Below are 21,842 nucleotides of genomic sequence, written 5' to 3'. Positions count from 1 at the left end.
TTTTTTTGTTGTTATCATTGATCTAAGAAGCAAACCCTTGTAGATATATGCTGTCCTAGTGAAATGTGGTTGAAGTAGCAATCACTAGAATTCTCCATTCCTTTGCTATTTGGCAAAAAATGTTAAATACAGAAGATAAACACAACTGTATGGTTGATTATCTCTGGTTACAAAAATCCCCTCTATTTCTTGCCTATCAAGCTCTTGCTGAAATAAATGGAAACTTGCAAGTGAAGAAAGTATCTGTCTCCTGGTTTGCAGCTAGTACAACGTGATGTATTTAAAGATAATAATTTCAATTTCTTACAGATTGGTGATTATGGCCCAATGTGGGTTTATCCTACCTCTACATTTGACTGTGTGGTGGCAGATCCCAAAAAAGGTTCTAAAATGTATGGTCTCAAGAGCTACATTGAATATCAGCTGACTTGCACTGTAAGTGTGTCTGAAACAGGATCTTCTCTCTCACAAATACAAGTTGCTTGCATATACATAATACAGTTTGTGTGACTGAGTGACTTGTAACAATAAGTGGTAGTTGTCACACTTTTTTCCCGAAGAGTTACTTTATTCTAGCCTTTCAAGTTCTTCTCTAATTATAGATTTAAGGCTCTAAATAATAAATTTTATTTAAATTCCACAAATTTACTCTTCTGTTCACACTTGTTTCGTGTCATTGTAGATGCCTGTCAAAAGTCAGAGTTGTTTTTCTCTTGCAGAACACTAATCGGTCTGTCAACCACAGATATAAGCACTTTGACTGGTTATATGAGCGTCTCCTGGTTAAATTTGGATTAGCCATTCCAATCCCTTCTCTTCCAGACAAGCAAGTAACAGGTAATTGTTCCCAGTTGTGAATTCATGTGATGTGAAATAAGGACATCACTTTCATAGGAGGTTCAGTTATTTCTTACTGTTTGTTGGTTTTTTTTTTTCGTAATTTCTTTAAAAATAATGGGAAAAACCCCAACCTTTCACCATTCGAAGCTGTTGTGATGGTCTATTGATAATAAAATGTCAGCACTAAAAGCATACATTCAGAAATGGTATTTAATTATCTAGTCCAGTGATTTTTTTTTTTTTTTTTTATTTTTTTTTTAAGAAAAAGATAATTAAAAACAATCAAACCCCCTAGTTACTACAGAAAATAATATTTATTACTGGGGTGAAGAGATAACTACGTATGTTCCATGTTTGCAGATTGTCTAGAGAAATGTTTTTTGAGGGTGGGGTGTGTGTATGTGGTGGTTTAGGTTTTTTGCACTTGAATATGGCAATGCCTGTGCATTTTCAGTAGTCTATGGCTTCCTGTCTGCAAGAGTGTGCTAGAGTGCATGTGAAGAGCAGAATTAACGTCTGTATAGGACATATTTCCACTTGCATGTTTTCTGGTAAGATTTTTATACAGCCTTTAAGACACCCAGTCAAAACCAAGCATAAAAAGCTGGCATGTCGCCAACCGCGTGGCTGTGGGCATCACTGAAAATGCAGCAGCTCTGCTGTGTTTGAAGACAGCGAAGCATTGATGCAGATGCTGGGATAAATGCCAGGGAAACTGAAAAGTGAGGAAGTGACTGCCTCCTCTTAGCTTTATGCTTAAAATTCACCAGTATTTTTATTTAAATATGGTGCATGCGGACTAAAACGAAACCAGAAGATCTTCTGGAGTCTTTAGATTTCATTGCAGCTATATCTTAAGAGACTCAAGAGTCTGGCCTCACAGCTAAACCTTGCCTGTGCATTCCGGTCTGTGGGAGAGAATAACTTGCCTCATACCAACAATTTTAAAAAACATGCCTCTTTTTCTGAAACATTATGCGAAACTCTGGAAAAAAATGGTGGTTGTCTTTCATTGTGTTCAGGAGGCTTCTTTCTGAAGACTGTCTAGAAAAGTATTTCTGTCCATTGGTCTTGGCAAAGAAAGACTCTACGAATAGACTGACTTTGCTCAGGATCATATTTTTATTGGTAATGATATGTCTAATGACCAGCACATAACTTCCAAATATTACTGTTCTGTTGCTTTGCATTCCTTTTAGGAATGCTGTGGAGATTTCAGGATGGGTTAAATATGGAACAAAGTGTTACTGAAGATTGTCTAATGTCTCTTCCAGAGTAACTGATTTTCTTTTTTCCCTAGCTAAGTTTCAGGACATGTACCCATACCTAAACTTTATTTTTCACTAACTGTGTTCTTTACCTGCTGGTCTTGTTGGTTTCCATATTTGCAATTGAATACAAAACCAAAAAAATCGACGTTGTGGTGCTGCTGCCATAGTAACTATACAGTAGAATTATACTGAAAGAGTACGTGCGTTCAAGTTTAGTCATCTGCGCTGCTATGGAAATTAGAGTTGGGTGCTGGAGGAATCTCTCATTCCTTTCAATACATTTAATTCACTGTATGCTTTAGAAGACTGTCATCCATTTTTTTTATTGGAAAAGATTCTCTAAAGAAGACACAGTTTGTGCTAGAACAGAAGAAGGTCTTGCAGATATGCAGTCATGATAAACTACTGGTTTAAAAAAAGAAATTACTTATTTACATAGTTTGCATTAAAATCTCTTAACTACCAAAAAAATTGGTGACAGAGTCTTACATGTATGTATTATAATTGGTTTATACCTATGATTTATTGAGATTTTGGTGAGGGTTTTTTTGCCCAAAACATTCATTTACCTATATAGAATTAGATTATGGGAGGTGCTGGTTTTTTAAGTCTATGCTTTGTATTTGCGCAGTCGATTTGCAATGCTTTATTAGTTAGGACATGATAACTTGGAAAGTAAGTCGTTTCTTTTTCTGTGGCGTTTTTGATCCTTACATTGACCAAAGATTTACTAGGCTGTATCAGAAAAATATCTGCAGTCCGAGCCTGTGTCTCTAGCGTGTCTCTTGGGTCACCTAAATACCTAATTTTTCCATCCAAAAGCATGGTGGGGTTTTTTGTTTGTTCTGTGTTTGTTTTTTTTAAAAATAATCAGTTTGAATTGTGGGTGGGTATTATGGTGTTTGGTTTTTTTTAATATTTCCCAGCTATCTTGAAAAGGAGGAGTACTCTTGGTCAGTAACCAACATACTGTAATTTAAGGTTCTTCTGATTTGTCAGCATAATGTTTCTTTCTTATAAGTTCTGACTCATTAAATGGTTAATAACTCACCAGATGAATTACAGGTTCTGTTTTAATTTAAATTAAAAAAACAAACAAACCTGAGGGTTCTAGAGTACAAATGTAACAATTATTGTTCAATGTGTAACAGGGCGCTTTGAAGAAGAATTTATCAAAATGCGTATGGAGAGGCTGCAAGCTTGGATGACGAGGATGTGTCGCCATCCTGTTGTCTCAGAAAGCGAAGTTTTCCAGCAATTTCTCAGTTTCCGAGATGAGAAGGTAGGAGACAAAAGCTGACACACAGCAGAGATGGAGGAATTGCTCCCTCCCTCCACCCCCCATGGAACTGAGTTCAGCTTTGTAGCCATCCCTTTGTCTGCCCCCCTGTGGGCAGTAGTGATGGGCTGAAAACTGCTGGGTTTACTAACTAATTTAGCTGATTGATCAAAACGAGGCATCAAGTTGCTTTTGTGAAATGTTCTGTACCATTCCAGCAGGGACGTACTCTGTTAAAGTGGCTTTGTTCCCAGTCTTTTAAGGACAGTCCCTGTGCTCCAGCAGAACAGGAACATATTTAACAACTCTTCTGGCTGTTGCCCTGATTTGTCTCTGCTGGGTTTATTGATTATTTTGGTCCTCTGTTTGGTGCTGCTTTACTAACAGAAGCTACTTTCTAGTAGATCTTGGGTGTGTTATATTATATTTAAAAACATCCCCCACCACTTTTCACTGGAATGGGTTGTAAAAGCATTACGCTGCAGTCTTACCTGATATAACCAGCCCTTTTTTTATTGTCTGCTCCCCACACCCAGCATTTTCTTATGCTTCTTTAAAGGGGTTCTAATACCTTTACCTTCAGTAAATGATAGTTTCTTTATCACTGAGCTCCAGCTCTGTTACTAATTCAGGTATCTACCAATGAGGAAGTAAACAGGAAAACTCTACAGCTTTCTTCTCAAAGTAGTCATACTTCTAAATACAGACTTCGCTGAAACAGTAAATGATCCTTGGAGATTTGTAAGACCAGACTGAACAAAGCCCTGAGTAACTAAGGTCACCACTGACCCTTTTTGAGTAGGACACCAGACTAAAACCTCCTGAGGTCACTTCAAACCAGAATTATTCTGTGATCTTGTAAGTAAGGGCTTAATAACATAGTAATTAGCAGTGATAGTGAAGTACTATTTGGATGGCCAGTGGGGAGTTGTATAATTGTGCTAGCCAGTCAGCAGTTCTTAGTATCCAACTTATGGACTGATATAAACAGGAAAGATTTTGTAATACATGTGGAATTTTTAACCTTTTTATCCGTTCCCACTAAGAACTTGATGTGGCAATTGCATAATAGTCTCATGATAATCTTGAGTAGCTTCTAATCTCAGCACTATCACATGTGCAGATACAGCTGAATATAATTGCTCTTACAGTGTATTTCAGTAATGAACAAGAAGGGCCTGTTTACCCCAGGATCTAGAAAACTTAGTGCACAAGGAAACCTTGGCCCCACTGAAACTTTCATTTAAAAGGTTTTGATGTATGGGTGTTCTGTTGGTTAACTGTTCTCCTAGATGTTTAATTCACTGCTTGAGTACATGTACTTAAAGATGGATGAACAGTCGTGGTCAAATTTTGTCTCTCTCTTTTTTTTTTCCCTCAAGGAGTGGAAAACTGGAAAGCGGAAGGCAGAAAAAGATGAAACTGTAGGAGTCCTGATCTTTTCTACAATGGAACCAGAAGCTCCTGACTTGGATATGGTAGAAATGTAAGGTGGTTTCTTTTTGAGTGGACGTTATGCATCTGGATATACAACAGATACTGAGCTAATATAGAAAATAAAATAGTAAGCATGCACCACATTTTAATGGATTTGAAGAGTTACTCATCAAGGTAGAGCTAAAAAAATAGTTTCAATATGAGATTTTCATATCAACCCCTCTAAAATTTGGTGGAACTTCCTATGATGCCTCTGACTTCAGTGGCTGAATACTGATCCTATAAAAGATGTATGCAAAACTAGTTGACGAGTACTGGCAGACCTTATGGACTTGTTTTGTATTGCTATGAGTATATTTTCATCTTCAGTTGTGAACAGCTCCAAAGTGTGCTAGGCTTGCCAACTAGCTTAGAATAACTGTAGATGGACCTTTGTCTTTATCCAAGTGATACAGTGCATATTAAGATGTATATTATAGCTGCGTGGTAGCAGTTCTGTACTAGTAAAAAAGATGGAGGTTTTTAGGTCACTTCTGCTTCGAACATGAGGATTTCAAACCTGATTACTTCTCTTAAGTATGTTTGATGCGTAGCTCTGTGATATAGAAACTAAAGGAATGAACTAGAGAGGATTTTGTACATAGGGTACAGGAAAGAGTGAATCTGTATATTATATACAGAACCTTGGCAGGGAATGACCAGCACATGAAGAGTTTGTCCCCAGGCAGGGTGGGGGCGGGCAGGCAGCCTGCCAGGAATGCTCCCCAGAGTGTGCGGGCTCCTGGCTGGGGCTGGCAGCCTGGGCTTGTTCTGGGGACTCATCTCCAAGCATTGCAGGGGTGGCTGTGACACCTCAGACATCTGCACCATGTTCCAGTGCCTGGGAACATCTCAGGGTGCTGTTAAAAGTGTGTATGAACGTTGTTTTGAAAGCCATTACTCCTGTCGGTGGCCAAACCAGCTTGTTCAATAGTTCATAGGTTCTTCAGTGGAAAGATGCTCTTTACTTAAGCCATTTTGGCAGTACTTTGGCAGTCCTGTGTCAGCCTGTCTTTGATCAAAGGATGGTAACCCTCTGCTGATTCATGAACAGTTTCTGTGATTACGATACTGTAAAGTACAAAGTACAGAAAATTAAAGGATGATTTGCTGCTGGGAAAACCAGAGTAAAACAAGGGCCTCTTGGAAAGCCCAGGTTCTGTTTCTGTGCCAGTACCTGTTCAGGTAGCGTTCCCAGCTGGGGAGGGAGGTGCTGGTGGGGATGTGGGAGCCTCTGGGTGGTTGGGCCACAGCTGGAGCTGCTGCCCCAGCTCTGGGGAGCTGCTTCGGGTTGCCTTGCTGCGAGAGCTGTCACACACAGACTCTGGCTGAGAGCATTTGTGAGATCTCACACAGTTGAATAATGCTCATTGAAAACCAGAAAATAGATGTCTAGTTTTCTTTTTTAGAGTTCACAGGACATTGCTGTGTATGCAGTGCTGTGTTAATGCAGCTTTGACAGCTGCATGAAAACATGCTTAAAGAGGGGTGAAAAGGCATGTATCAATTCAGCATTTTCTTTTAAGCATCACTATTTTTTCCCCTCTGTAACACAAAGGAACACAATGGTATTGTCAATATAAAGTTATGCATATATATTTCCATAGAAGAACTGATACATTAATTTTTATTCTCCTATTTTAGACTTGTATTAAAATATCTGTCACAATTATTTTCTTTATATTTGTTGTTGTATTAATTTTGCTACTTCTGTTACTCTAACATCTAATCTCTTGTTGATGTGGGGTCCTTTGTGTTAAGTGCTCTAGAGATGCATTTTCCTCAAATCGGATTTTGTTATTCTGTTATTATTTGATCTCAATTTTTTTGAGTGTAACTAAATGATAGTCCAGTATTATGTATTTAATGGGGCCAGGTGGGGCAGAAATAGAACAAAAAATGCATATATCTGAAGAGGGAAATTTTGACCTCAGTGAAATGGCAAATATTTCAGGGAATTAATTAATTAATTTTTATATATATATATATATATATTTTTTTTTTAAAGACCTAGTTGACGCTATTTAACATTTCAGTATTGTATTTAAAGTTAGCATAATGCACCTATTAAACTGCTTTTTGTTTTTTATTTTTTCCAAATGCTACAGAGAACAGAAATGTGATGCGGTGGGTAGGTTCACCAAAGCAATGGATGATGGAGTCAGAGAGCTGCTCACAGTGGGACAAGAGCACTGGAAGAGGTGTACAGGGCGTAAGTGTCCCTTCTGAACTCAGCAGTCATATTTCTCTATTGCTTTTTCTCTGTGGTTTTTGTTGTTTATAATTCAAGGCACATCTTTAAAGGAAATGCTAAACTATCATGATGATTCTATGGCATTTGGCTGCTTTCAGTGTATGAGAGTATAAATTGTACAAGGTTTTTGGTTTGTTGGGTGTTGTTTTGGTTTTTTTTCTTTCTCTTGTAGCAAAAATGTCTAGTCCCTGGCCATAGGTTTAAAAATATTAGAAGTAATTTTGGTAATCCAGCTAAAGCCCTTGTTGGTCCTGTTCTCATTTATTTGTTGTTTATCTACATTTTAGTAACATGGGCAAAGTAGACCTGTCTGTTTGATGAAATCTTAAATGGTTATATTTCATTAGCCCCTTATTTAGGATTCTTGCATGCCAGGAGGAGTGATTAAAAGATTAAATGAGTTTTTTTTTAAAAAAAAAAAAGAAAAATCAGCTTGATTCTAACTTAATCTTTAGCCCAATTCTTTTTCTCCTATCTTGTCTCTTCCTTCCCACAGATATTTAGGGTTGCAGAACTTCACACCAAGTCCCTATGACTCTGCCTGGGCTCTAATTTCCTAGTCCACAGCAGTGTTCAGTGTTTGTGGCCACCACAAGGCAGCTATTGAAAGAAAGCAGGTACTACAGCTGAGGATCATAATAAGAAACATTTCAGGGCAGGCTGTAGTGTCTGGTGACCAGAGACCTCATAAATCTGCTCGAATCTCCTCCATTTTTAATTTTTTTTTCCTTTTTTTTTCTTCCCTCCCCCCTTCCCCCCGCCATCTTTTTAACTCCTGCAAAAAAAACATTGTCCCCGGACTTGGGAGTAAGTAACATCTCCTGAGTTATCACTTTGCTGCTTTCTAATCTAACAGTGCAGTTGAATATTTGGGGCTGATTGGAGGGAATGGGAAGTAGAGAAGCTCACTCTCTTCTGGCAGTGATTGCATTAGACCTTAGTGTTTGTAGGATGTAACCTCTAAATTATTTACATTTCTCCACTTTGAGTGAGAGGGTTTCCTTCTAGATACCACTGACCCTCCTGCTGGTCAAAAATAGTCTAACACAGGAAAGAGCTCCAACACAGATCTCGCTTCACTAGGAAATGGTACCAAGGGGGAAGCAATAAGGTCCCTCAGATGAGACTAAAAAGATAGTGTTGCTTTGTAGTTACAGAAGCAGTGATCAAAACTGTAATAATTAAGGGCTGTCTGTGATTAGTGTTTACAGTAGAAATTCAGGATTTTGTTCACTGCTAAAGTCTCCCTAGAGTTATGAAACTAGTGCTTTAGGTATGGAATGACTCCTCTAATACCTACAGTTATGAATTAGTTGGCACAAATGCAGTAAATCAGACGAAACTGTGTAGAAAAATTTGACTTAATTTTCCAGACATTCATACTGAATAGAAAAAGGAGATGAGACATGCAAAGCTGAAGAATTTCAGTGATCTCTTAGGTTTTAAGTTCCCTGTCAGCTCTGGTCTTAACTACTAGTCAGAATTATTTTTGGCACATCCTGAGCAATAGTTACGTTTGTTCCATACTATGATATTTAAAATGATTGACAGTGGAAACTTCTTAAAAGCAAGTGAAACCCAAATGTTCTTCACTAGTTTCCACTGAGGATTCTGTAACAAGTTAATGGCTGATGAATGGTACCTGCTGTATAAAAAAAAATATCAGTTTTCATAAATATTCTAACTTCTGGACAAGCACTTGAACAAAGATAATAGTTGAAATTATATGCTTTGGGGTGCTTTTTATTTTAACCACACAAAGGGGTCCCTCTTCGAAAATCAGATTGTATGGGATTCTAGAGCAACTAAAGAACTTTTATTTACCTGAGCAGTGGACCCCCTGAATAAAAATGTTTGACAACAAAAAGCACTTTTACTTGTTTGGGGTGGGTGTTTTGTTTCTTTTGTGTTTGTGGGTTTTTTTGAGTGGGGAGGGTTTGGTTGTTGTGGTTTTGGTTTTTAGTTTGTTTGTTTGTTTTGGTTGTTTATTTTTTTTTCCTGCTAGCACAGGTAGCTTATTAAAAAGAGTTTTCACTTTTCAGATTGCTTTTTAGGCCTCTGGGGTGGTGGTATGCAAAGTTTTAATACTGAATACATTTATTGCAGTTTATTGACTTCATTGTGAGGTAGCAATTTGTGCATACATTTTCAATAAGTAGATTAAAAAACAATTCTATTATTCCAATACTTGCATCAATTTCAATCCCTATATAATCTTGGTTTCTAATGCTTTTAAATGTAAAATCCATGATTTGAGGAGAGTTTAGGTATTATAGGTCTGTATAATAATTCCCTCTCTTAAAATATTAATGAGATCTATTCTCCATCACTGCAGCACTTTCCCCCCACCTCCCTTAGGAGCACAGTCTACTCATGAAGGGGAGGAAGAAAAATCTCTATGTATAGGAGAACTGAGATAGGAATGCCATGAGATTTTATTTTTTTTTCTTCCATAGCAGTCACAGACTGTTTCCCCAACTGTTTGTGGCTTTCAGGAACCCAGATTGCAATTGCTTTATCCCATCTTGGAATGTGTGTAGCAGGGGAGGGTGTAAGAATTGTAAATGCTTCACTAAAGGAAATGTAAATCCTAGTTGGTTTTGACTTTTGCTTCTGTCAAGGTTTGGAAACACTGCAAATCTGGTCTCAATTGCCCTTGTGTGTTTTTTTTTTTCTGTTTTCCTCTTTTCCCCATCCTTTTTCCCCTCTCAGCATTACCCAAGGAATACCAGAAGATAGGAAAAGCATTGCAGAGCCTGGCGCTGGTCTTCAGCACTAGTGGATACCAAGGTACTTCTATAGCTTCATTTGTACTTTACTTAACAGAAGATATTTTAATTATATCATATGCTACATTTTTTTTTGCCAAAGATCTTAATGCTTTCCTCCCTGAACTTTAGATGTCAGACATGATTCTGGAAATAACATTAAAAACTTGTTTCCCTGTGTTTATTATGGAGTTTTTATATTCTAGTCTGCAATCTTGGTTTTTTAGCACCATATAATCATGTGGTGGTGGTGGAGTTTAGCTTGATGTCATTAGTGTGTAATCTGGTCACTGACCTGACTGACAAAACATGCTGCAGCATTTTTTGTGATATCAAAGGAAAGGGGAGAGAATTCAGCCTTGAAAATATCTGTCACAGAACTATTGTGTGACTTATGTCATGGAACAAGAACTTCACATGGGGATGGAAAACTTATTACAAGGTTTTTGTATACCATTGTGTGGGCTGGAGGGTTGGCTATTGTAGCCCTCTCTTTTCCTTCACTTTTCCTTCTCCTTCAAGAGCCCTAAAATAGAGCCTGTTGTGTTAGGTGTGAAAGTTGTGGGAGGGAAAAGGAGGGCATCAGTTGTTCAGAGTTCTTCTAAAATGTAGTCTTTAGGCCAAACTTAAAATCCTGCTTTAATATGTGTAGTTTTGCTGAGGTTTTCCAGATAACTGGAAAATATTATTATCCCAGAGGGAGCTAATTAAGTCTATTTTCTCTGGGATTTTCTTGTCAAATGTATTTGTTTGTGGTTTTGGTTTTGTTTTGGTTTTTTATTGTTGTCGTGGGGTTTTTTTTTTTCTTTTCTACACTTAATAGCTAAATTGTTCTGTTCTAAAACCTTAAATGTTATAGCATAGAGGCTTCCTGAAATCCTTCCATCTTAGGACTTTTAGTTGACCAGTACTTAATCTGACTACTCATCTATCCCTTATTTTATACTCTCAAAGTTTTTGCTTCATAAAGCATGTATTAAAATGCAGCCACTTCTGAAACTCAAGTTCTCTGCTGCTGGAAACACTGGAGATAGGCACAGTCCCTATAGTTTGCTATCAACTTTGTCCTGTGCTTCAACAGAATGACTGCTTTGTTAGAATTGGAGGATAGCATATTGCTTAAAAAAAATGACTTTTGGATATGAGAACTAAGTAGGGAATTTGCATAGTTATATACTCTCAGCATGGGTTAGAAAACTGTGAATCCTAGCCAGACGCATTCTGTAGCAAGAATTCATGAGAAAGGACTGAAGATTGCTTGAACTATAGCACACTTTCTTTTGCCAGGGTAAAAGCAAAACAATATGGCTTAAAGGTATGATGCAAAACTGCAGATCAGCCTTACGAAAGAAAGCTTCAATTTGATTTCCAGCGTCTTCGAAGGGTTTGAAAAAATAGGTCCTATGGTGATTGGGAACAAGACAAGGATGTTTCCCTTTCCTGTTTGCCCAACTGTACTTGGTTGCACCCTAGTATCTCGCTGAGGAAAACATCCTTCCCACTGATGCCTTTGTCCTGACTCCATATGTTTTGCTCTTTTTAATAACCAGTATATGGCTGTATTTTTTCAGAATTAATAATGCATGAGAGTCTATTCTTTTTATTTGAGTTCTCAGGAAGAGAGAATAAGTGCAGTGCATGTGTTGCTTTAAATGCCATCTTCACTGCTGCCCTCATTCTGTCCTACCTGCTGTTCACGTACAATGATTTCATTTGATGGTTGCTGCAGGTGTGGGTCTATGGATTAAGCAGACTCTATGCATGAGATGTAAGAATTTGGATTTAAACTGATAGGATGTGGTTTTCCTGGTCTCAATATTTAAAAGAAGGCACTGGACCTATTTCTTCAAATGAAAAAGTACTAGCTAGGTTGAGTATGGGGTGTGATTTTTCTGGACTGTTGGTAAAGAAGAATGAGTCCTTCAGCCATGTTTAAAGGCACTCAGTTCAGTTGCTGTTGGGAGCTGAATCTCTTCATCCTCTCTTTGTCAATACCTGAGTTCTCAAAGTTTAAGCATATAGCCTGATGAAGATTGCAATGGCTGATTTCTTGACAAAAATATTTCCGGCTACTGGTAGACGACTTCTGACATACTGAATACACCATTAGTTGGTTCATTTGCACAGTTAGGATGCGGTGTATCTACTGTCCTTACCTCTTTCATCAATGCTGCGTGTTTGCTCTGTGAAGCCTTATTATGTGTGGTGAATGTCTACTGCCTCATCTTCTGATTTCCGATCTAAAATGTTTAAGATTGCATCAGGCAAGATGCACTTGTTAATCTGACTCACTCAAGCTCTTTTTTTTATGCTGCAGAATGAGCCTTATCAATTATTTGCCTGCCACAGAGCATATTAGGAATCTAACCCCAGTATTAGCAGAGGCAAGGGTACCTTTAAAGCTACTAAGGACACATTGAGAGGTTTTCATTTAACTTGGCTGTGGGCCTGTAGTACTGTCCGAACCATTTTAGGAACACATGCTTTGAAAGTACAATCCTGGCCCAAAAATGCATATGGGGCAGTTCTAGATTATGCCTGGAAGTGTCTTGCAGCCTGGCACTACTTTGCGTATCTTATTGCATCATACGATGCTCTTAGGGTAACACAGCCTTAAATAGCACAGCTTCTCTTTTGCGGTGCCAAATCTGGGTGAGTTTTATCTCCTATATTAAGAAAATGTGAATGGCTATGGTATGCCATTCAGCCATAGTAAGATCTCCTAATCCTACATCACCCCTCAGGAATTTTGTTAGGCAGTTACATGCAAGTTTCACTATCCTGCCAGCTAGCAACAGGAATCTTGCCTTCCAAGCTGCTTGTGTGCTGAATGTTATCAGTGCAAGGTTTACTTGTCAAGAAAAATCTTGTTACATGGTTCCCTAATACATCAAACATCATCTTTTTCATATTACTCGATTCTGTTAAAACATGCTTTGAAAGAAAACAAAACAAAACCACTTCTTGACAAAAGAATTCTGCCCTGATCAAGCCTCACAGAATATTAGTTCCTTCAATATAGCTGGTGTGCTCCCTCAGAGATGAAAATCACTGGTATTTACCAAACAGTTGAACTGCTAAGAGACAGCCTGGTAAACATCTCCTTGTAGTTTTAACATCTTTCTTCCTCTCCCTATAACAGCATGCAGGCCTGTACATCAATAAAAATATTGGTTTCTCCTCATGGTTGGGTTAAAATATCTGTAGAATATTACTGGTGATTTTACAGCTGTCTTTCGTCAATGCTTTCAAGTCCTCTGTGCCTCTCATGAGGTTATGTGTAATGTACCCTGCCCTAATTTTGTAAATGTCAGCAGCATGTAGAGCTTTCTGCCTTTCTGTTGATTAAAGAACCCCTGACATCCTGGTAGATGCTTGCAGTGGAACCCAGCTCAGCTTTCACAGCTTGAGTTAAGAAGCCCATGCCCAGCTTTGCATCAGTTTAGAAGCTGAAGTTCTAGGAACTTGGCCCTGTCCAAGTAACAAAACTCTGACCAAAACCCGTGTTGACAACAGCAATTTGGAGCAAGCAATCTGCTGCTGGAATTCAAGTTACTCTGAGTGAGCATGGGGCTTGTGAGCAGTATCTCTGACAAAGTGGCCTGGTGTAGGGAGTGACCTGACACTGCCCATGATGTGTATTAGAACTTGGAGAGTGCGGTGGCAGGTGAGAGATGAAATCTCACTCTTTAAGGCTGCACTGGCACTACCTGAAAAAGAAATTGTAGAAGAAAAAGATGCAGTGAGGAGCCACAGATATTCTTCTACCAGTTGTGTGCCTGTCTATTGTTGTGATCCGCTATCTGCAACAGCTTTTAAATATGCTGTCCTGTAGCTGTACTTTTGGAGGAGTGTGAATGCCTCTGCTAGTAGTAGAAACTTTTCATGCACCCTCTGCTTTGTGCCCTGCTGCCCCCAAGTGAAGGAGGATTGGTGGTGGGAGGGTTTGTCTAGATTCTTTGAAGCTGCAATCTATGAAGGTCCTCTGAATGAGTTCTGCACAGAAGGGGAGGATTTTCTCTTTCTACTTTAAGTATACATACTCTTCCTCTTTCTGTTTGCTCATATAGGAAAAGTCATAATCTTTTATGGCATTATGAAATGAACAGCAACATCAAGATCAGCCTGGCTTCTGACTCTGATTAAAGCCATACCATGTTTTGTCCCAAAATCTAGGAGTCAGTTGCCTAAGCAGCAGTTACTTCAGGATTACTCAAGGTTACTTCTGAGCAGACATGGCAAATTCTGAAATTATAAAATTACTTGTCTACCTGAAATAATGAAATTGATCTCCCTAGAATGTTTTTATTGTTTTACAATGAAGAGATATCTTCAGAATTATGTACCTCTTAAATCTTGCAGTGGGATATAATGTTGGTTTTGTTTTATCCATGTAGACTCAAATTGGAGAAAACCAACTATTTCTCTAGCAGTGTTTGTGTTGCTGCACTTACTGGTTCTTAGGTTTGGTAGCTGTCCCTCAAATCTTTTGGCTTTATGAAACCAGTCTAATGGAAAGTAAAAATCAATGGATAGAACAGAAGCAACATTCAGTCATTATTACCTTGTTTCCTTTAGGACATGCTAAAATGAAGGCATCCTACCTAGTAAATCTCTAACAATAGTTTAGTCCATATGTTGTAGCAAAAGGAGAGACTTTATGTTCAAGTTAATAATTAATTAAATTGATGTTTGGTAATTTTCAATTAAGTTGCTGACTAATATCTATATAATAAAAACAAGATGTTCATAAAAGACTTAACTGTTTCCTAGTATCAAGATGTCTGAAAGGATGAGAAAAATCATTTTTTCTTAAACTAATATTTGATATCTCCAAATTATACCTTCCCCTTTCTCTACCTCGATTTGCTTTCTGTACTGGTGACTACATGCTTTGGACAAGCTGACAAGGATGGAAAAACCCTGTGGTTTTTTGGGAAGGTGAAGTGGCATGAAAAAAACAAGAATGTAAGGCTTGTTTCCATCTTTGTCCCACATAGCCATGTCCTGCTCATAGTACAGTGTTATGAGCACTTGTGGTGTTGTCTAGCTTAGGATTTGTGGTGGTGTCTGTATTTTTAAGTGTAGTTTGTGGGGTCCTTTGATCTATTTCAGATGATGAAAGTTAGAAACTCCATCCCAAAAGCAGCAGTTCTTAAAGAGCTTGAAAATATCACCCAGAAGTTCCCTAAAGGGTCAGAAATCTTGTTGGCAAGGAAAAAACTTAATTTGGCCTCCTTCCACTTTTCTGACCTTCTAACGGTTAGTTCTAGGGCTGTTGGAGAGCCTAGGGCTAGCTTTGCTGCTCCGTAGGGCATTGTGGAGAATTTACTACTTATCAGGTATGAAGATCATTTATTAAAATCAGAACAGCTGGTATCTCTTCAGCTTTTTTACTCTGTCTTCTAGTGTCACCCTCCTCACTCTCACTTCTTCCCCATACTGGGAGGCTTCCTGTTGCCCCAAGTGGGGGAATACCTCTGTATTTAAACTACCTAAAATAATGAAATGTGGAAGTGAATAGTGCTGCTACTATGGTAGAACAGTGTTTATGTGGTCCCTTTAGTATTCATTTTCTACAAGATTTTCAGAGTTTTCCTTCTTTAATGGTATACAAAATATGAATATTTTTCTAACTTCCTTATTACTTCCGGTTATAAAATGATGACTAGGCATTTATTCTTGCAAAATAAGCTATTTTAGAAATTTCCCTTGAATCGAGACAAGTTTCTTACTGTGATTGACATACCGTAATTTGAACACTGTTTGCTTTTAGGTGAATCTGATCTCAATGGAGCAATAACGGAAGCAGGAAAAACCTATGAAGAAATCGCCAGTCTTGTAGCAGATCAGGTGGGAGCATTATAAATGCATTGGTGTAGTCTGGACAAACCTACCACCTCTTTGGATCACTTCTGACTTCTTTTTGTTGTTGTTTCTGTTTAAAGCATAACTGCTAGTGCTGCTGACCAGCTAAATTACATTACTGTTAATACTTTTAAATGTACTTTCATCTTCTTCTCTACTGTGTCAGTTTGGGGGGGATGTAATGGGGAGGTATTTCTCTTGAGTCAAAAGGCTCACATCTGGTTTCTAAAGTACTAAAATGATTGCTTTTTAAATGTGTTTTGCTTTTTGATGTCCGTGAACTGTCTTCATTACTGCTACGAAAGAATGAGGTTAATCAAGGGTGGGGTTTCTACTTTCTTCCTGCATTCCCCAAATGTCTACAGGATCCAGATCTTACTGCCTTTCATTGTCTTGACGTGCAGTTGCGTGGTTCAGTCAAAATCTAGCTTAAATAAATCCTGATTTGTGTCAGTATTCAAGTCATAAATTGATGTTTAGTGCATTAAGCTTAAAGTTTCCAAAATGCAGATCCTCTTGATCTCGAGATTGAATCTGGAAGTTCTTAAAACAGTTTTCCAAGTCAGCAACTAAGGAGATGTACTTGTGCATGTACATATCTGTCTATGTAATGACATTGTTGCTTAACAGTGCTGTTGCTAGGACTAGTAGCTCCTCTTCAGTGAAAATTTGAGGCAAAACCCCTCACTTAATAAGCTAATGTGGAGGAAAACAAAGAACAGAGGCACCTGCTCACTGGTGCTCAGTGCCTTAGTCCAAAGAGCTTATATTTTAATAAGGACCTTTTAAAATATGAAAATCCAGCAATATTTTTTTTCTGTTCCTTCCTTCCCTTTTCTCCCTTCACCCTTTTTTGGGCATCGTAGATTCTTTTCTGTGATGTTAATATGCCTCAGATACTTCTACTAATGCTTACCCTTTGTTTATTAGCCAAAGAAAGATCTTCACTTTTTGATGGAAACAAATCATGAATACAAGGGATTTCTTGGTTGCTTCCCTGACATCATAGGAGCACATAAGGTATGTGAGGAGCCTTTCCTTTTAAGGGTGGGCAGTGGGAAGATGCACAGCATCAGAAGTGGTGGTATGGTACACTGCATTTGTGCTGCAGCTTGGCCCCTGCTTCCAGAAACACTGAAAGTTTCTATGAAAACTGGCGTGTTGATTTTTAAAACAAAAAATACTTAGAGGGAAGGTAGAACTTGTCTTGAGATTTGAGACTATCATGACCTTCTGCTATAGTACAGCACTACAAGCTTCAGTTTTCTCTTCAGGTTAACTTCATGTCCCAATGTGGTGAACAGGAGTAGTGTAAATTTGTAGTATTTGAGTCTTACATGGTAGTTGATACTAAACCATAGGAGTGTTGTAGGAAGAATTGTGTACACTTAGCATGGCTAGCTTACTAGTATGTCTAAATAATCATGCACTGTGTAGAACAAGGGTGTCAAACTCATGTAATTTTAGGACTGTATAAATGTAGGAGTAGTTACATTTATACAGCCTTAAAATGACATTTGGCCCTTTGAAGGCAACTGTGAGCTGGTGTGGCCCCTAGTGAAAATGAGTTTGACACCCCTGACCTAGAAGTTTCTTTAATATTAAAAAATAGAGAATAGGACTAACTTTTTTGGGGGGGAAGGAGGGGGAAAATACAAAAAACCCCAAACACAAAAAAAAAACCAACCACTTCATTCTCTCTAATATGAAAGCCATCAGATAATAAAACAATGAATGTAGCCATTGAATCTAGTTTTGGATAGTCTGCTTTTTTTAAGTTCTAAAGTTTTCCTTATGTTCATGTGTCTGCTGTAAACTAGTTTTCAGGAAACTAAAAATTTTCAATTATTAAAAGAGTAAACAAGTATTTTTTTTTTACCACTTGAAGTGTTAAATGTATAAAGCAATAACCACACGTATGAGAGCAATAAAGATAAAAGCCTATCAGATTTGTATGTTCTTTCTTCAGGACACTTACAGTCCATCATCCCACAGAATCCTTGGGGGAAAAATACCATAAAAGGAGAAGAAATGATTTGAAAACTCAAAACATAAGCATACTGCCAAGACATGTGTAAATAGTCTCTTGGCACAAATACATTGTGAAGGGGAAGGTGTTTCTTTTTATGCTTGTTGTTTATGTGACACAAGGATTTCCCTGAATTGAAAGTTATAAATTGCTATGAGCTGTAGTGTCTTGGAGTTTGTCTCACCTTGTATAATGTACAAAAAAGGTTCTACAGGCATCTGATAGTTTGAGGCTTTTGGACGTCTGTTTTGTTGGTCAGCTGTATTTTGAAACTTGGTCCTTTTGTCCTTTCTGTATATATGCTTGTGTGTGACTGTGTTCATGCTTGTGTTTGAAGTCACTTTTTGCAAGCTGTTAGGACTCTTGAAAGCAACAGAGCAAAATAACAAACTTTGGGCGAAAATGTGGGAAGGCAGAATCGGTCATTGTGTGTGTATATATATGTATGTGTGTAGTGGACAAGCTCAAAATGTGGTCAGCAGCATTTTAAATTACTGTAAAGACCTTCAAGTTCACTACTCTTCTAATCTACTCCCTTAATCTTTCTGCATTTGGTTTCTACAGGGAGCAATAGAAAAAGTGAAGGAAAGTGATAAATTAGTTGCAACAAGTAAAATAACGCCACAAGACAAACAGAATATGGTGAAACGTGTGAGCACCATGGCTTATGCACTACAAGGTAAACTGGATTTTGGGCTAAGTGTAAATGTTGTAGACTGCTGAAGGACATATCTTAAGTAACAAACTTTGAAAAGAGAAAAAGAGAATCTTTGTTCTATCAGGAATGATAGGTGTGGTTGGTTTTGTTTGTTTGTTTTCCTTGTGACCTGCTTAGATTTTCCAAAAATTGTGGTAGTTTTGCCCATTTTCTTTCAAATCACATATTGCTATTGCAAAACAGACATATAAAATAAAATTAAACAAACAAAACCCACAAAAACAACAACACCAAAAAAACCCACCACAAAACCACAAAAAAACCACAAAAACCAAAAAACCCCAAAACAACAAACAAACAAAACCACAACAACCACCACCAACTTCAACAGCCACCCCAGACTGATTTCTTCATTTTGAAGTGATGATAATGTCTCAAAGAAGCAGCATGGGCCCTGGTACAGGAAGCAGTTCCATCATGTGCAGAAGTGTTTTTTCTGTCTCATGCTTTAGTCAGACATGATCCAGTATAGATTCATGTTCTTGTCAATAAGATTTTTTGCTTTTTTCCTGGATGCTCTTTGAATGAACTTTTTCCTCTTTAGGTTAGAGATGATGTAAATATGAGATGTAGCACACTGCACTTGAAAAAACAGGGAAGTGAGGAGTCATAGCTCAGTCCTGCAGGATACCAAGCCCTTAAGTGCATCCTGTTACTGATCTCAGTGGGAATACTCACTGCTGAGGAGAGTTGTGGGGTTGTTTGTTTGTTTTCAGCTAACTTAAAGCCAAGAGTACTCTGTATTTTGCAGGACAAAGTCAGAGCAGTGCACAAAACTTATTTTGAAAACAAACAAGAAAACTCCCCATCCCCTCCTTCTTCCTGGTCATAGTGATGCAATAGGACTGTGCTGTGTAAGTGTTAATCATGGAAGAGACCTCTAGGATGACTTTTATAATCCAGAATATTTCTTCTCCCTCTATTGGTATCTCAAAATGTATTGAACTTTTTATTTCAGCCATAAGCTGTGATGTGATGAGAGATGCAGAAAGTGATGAAAGATGTCACAGATTCAGTTGTGCTGTTTCTTGGGTTCCTACTGAAACAGCTTCAGTCAATAACAGGTCAAATGCTACTGGCTGGTCTTTTTTTCAAGCTGAATATTTACAGCTGTGGCTTATGATTTGATATCTATACCCTTGGAAATCTGAATGTCCTAGCCAAATTCTGTTGGAAAAACTCCAGGAAATAACCTCACTAGGAGAAAATTCTGGTGTATTCTTCATCAAGTCTTTGTACACCTGAATATTGTTCCTTTTTCCAGGAAGCGTCCATATTTTAGCAGTGAGTAATTGCCACTACCAATTTTATGAACTGTTGCGTCATACCTGGAGTGCTGCAGGCAAAATGGGTTGTAGAAGCTTGAGAGCACTGACTGTGCTGGCAAGGCTGGACACTGAGTTCTTTGCACAGTAACTAATCTGAACTGGGTGAAACTGTTCGTAATTACAAATGCCTCTCTTAAATAATTTGCCTCCTGGGTCTAATTGCAGCTGAGATGAATCACTTCCACAGTAACCGGATTTATGACTACAACAGTGTCATTCGTCTGTATCTGGAGCAGCAGGCACAGTTTTATGAAACGGTAAGGTGTAGTATTTCAGTGCTAGTTTTCTGGCACGTATTATGTTGCTACTTTTTATCAGAAATACTCATAGTAATTAACGATCTTTTTGTATGAGCCTTTCCCAGAGATAACATATTTGAAGAATTGTACATCTAAAAAGTAAAAGAGTGACTTAAAATAATATTTGTATAGATACTATTCCCTGTGCACATGACTACATCATATTAGACCTAAAAAAGTGTTTATTTTTGTCTTCCAATGCCAGTACTGAGGTTACAAAGAAATTTAGTTCTGTGATACGCAGTAGGACAGACCTGCTGCAGTTCATACAACAGTAAACCATTTGAACAAAACTTCCCTTGAAGGGAAGCTGCTGCGATTTAAGACCTGATGTATGCAAATGTGGGGCGGGGAAGACTGGAGTGGTTTAGGTGACTTAAATATGTTAACTCTGAACACATGACCTACAGCCTCAGCTGGCATTTAAAATTGTTCTTATGTATGTATTCCTTGTGGTTTTTTAAATGAAGCCCAAGAGGAAATTTTCTAATGCGATATGCTGGTAAAAGGTGAGTTTGCATGTGCTGGAACCTGACTTCTGTCACTTGAAGGAGTAATACAAGCAACTGGTAGCCCTTCACAGCAGTAAAAGGTGCCAGTGAGGCTTCAGAGTTATCTTCAGTGGATGAGAACTTCAGGTCTCTTATCAGGTCACCTTGCTCAGTTTCTCTGGCACATCTGATGGGTTTAGGCATAGGTTTCCCCTTACCTTCTTTCAGTCACTTGTCCAGCCTGTCCCAGCTCTTCCGGCTGCAGCCTCACCAGCCTCCTTGTGCCAGTCCTCCATCCTCCAGTACAGGGACCAGCTCCATGTTCACATGTGGGGCACTGGCTGCTACGAGAGCTGTGGGGAGAGCATGGGAGCTCTGTTCCGACGTGTGGCCCTGTTTCAGCAGGGAAATGGATTTAATGGAAAATCTGGTTCTGTTCCTGTAGCGCTCCTGCATAGTACAGTGCTAGGTAACCTCACAGGCAGGATGACAGCCCTGCCCGCAATACTTCCTGCAACACAACCCGAACAGTGAAAGCACAAAATGAACAAGGCAGAAAGCGTGTATATGAGAAGAGAAGTCTTTACAATGGAATGCTTTGAGAATCCTACGTACACAAAATGTACAGTAAAAACAGCAGATTTTCAGAAAATGAGGGAACTATTCATTTAATTTCTTGGCCTGCAGTCATATTTCTGTGTTGTGTGAAGTAACTATGTATTAAATATGTTCTGTTTTTCTATTTCAGATTGCACAGAAGCTGAGGCAGGCACTCAGCCGCTTTCCTGTGATGTAGAGAATAAGGAGTAGTCAACAATAAAGAAAACTCCGAAGTGCTTTTCTGATTTGGGGGCAATGCTAATAAAACTTGTTAGTCTTTGCCAGAAAAAAAAAAAACACGAAAAATACCCCAACAACAACAAAAATCAGTTGTAGAAAAAAAGAATTATTTAAAATTTTACTTTATCAGCCTAATGATAAGGTTCTCTATCTTGAATGCTCTCCCATTTGTATAATTATTTAAATAAAAACAGATCATGTTGTCAGTTATAGGGCTCCAAATTATCAAACTGGTATGTTGCCATGGACTTCATTCAGACTTGAGTCTATCAGATGTTCTTCCATAAACTCTTAACATCGGAGTTACAAATTTATATATATTTTTTCAAGTGGGAAAGCAGACAAGCTTGAGAAAATGACTTTAATACTCATTATATTCAG

General features: G+C 38.2%; 1 protein-coding gene across 2 annotated transcripts in view; it reads left to right on the top strand.

Annotated features, from left to right (window-relative positions):
- SNX9 (sorting nexin 9) overlaps positions 1-21,526 on the top strand; it is a 60,647-nt gene extending 39,121 nt beyond the window's left edge. For both annotated transcript variants that reach the window (XM_080341884.1, XM_080341883.1), the window contains exons 8-18: positions 310-435; positions 720-837; positions 3,263-3,393; positions 4,773-4,876; positions 6,975-7,078; positions 9,833-9,910; positions 15,665-15,741; positions 16,687-16,776; positions 18,350-18,464; positions 19,997-20,088; positions 21,370-21,526. In XM_080341884.1, coding sequence (XP_080198010.1) covers positions 310-435; positions 720-837; positions 3,263-3,393; positions 4,773-4,876; positions 6,975-7,078; positions 9,833-9,910; positions 15,665-15,741; positions 16,687-16,776; positions 18,350-18,464; positions 19,997-20,088; positions 21,370-21,417 — 1,083 coding nt within the window. In that variant the 3' untranslated portion in view covers positions 21,418-21,526. The remainder of the gene's footprint in view (positions 1-309; positions 436-719; positions 838-3,262; positions 3,394-4,772; positions 4,877-6,974; positions 7,079-9,832; positions 9,911-15,664; positions 15,742-16,686; positions 16,777-18,349; positions 18,465-19,996; positions 20,089-21,369) is intronic.
- The last annotated feature ends 316 nt before the right edge of the window (positions 21,527-21,842 follow it).

Source organism: Nesoenas mayeri, assembly GCF_963082525.1.
Source record: "Nesoenas mayeri genome assembly, chromosome: 3".
Taxonomy (NCBI): domain Eukaryota; kingdom Metazoa; phylum Chordata; class Aves; order Columbiformes; family Columbidae; genus Nesoenas; species Nesoenas mayeri.
The sequence above is the reverse complement of the archived record's forward strand: the minus strand, read 5'-3'. Positions and strand labels throughout refer to the sequence as shown.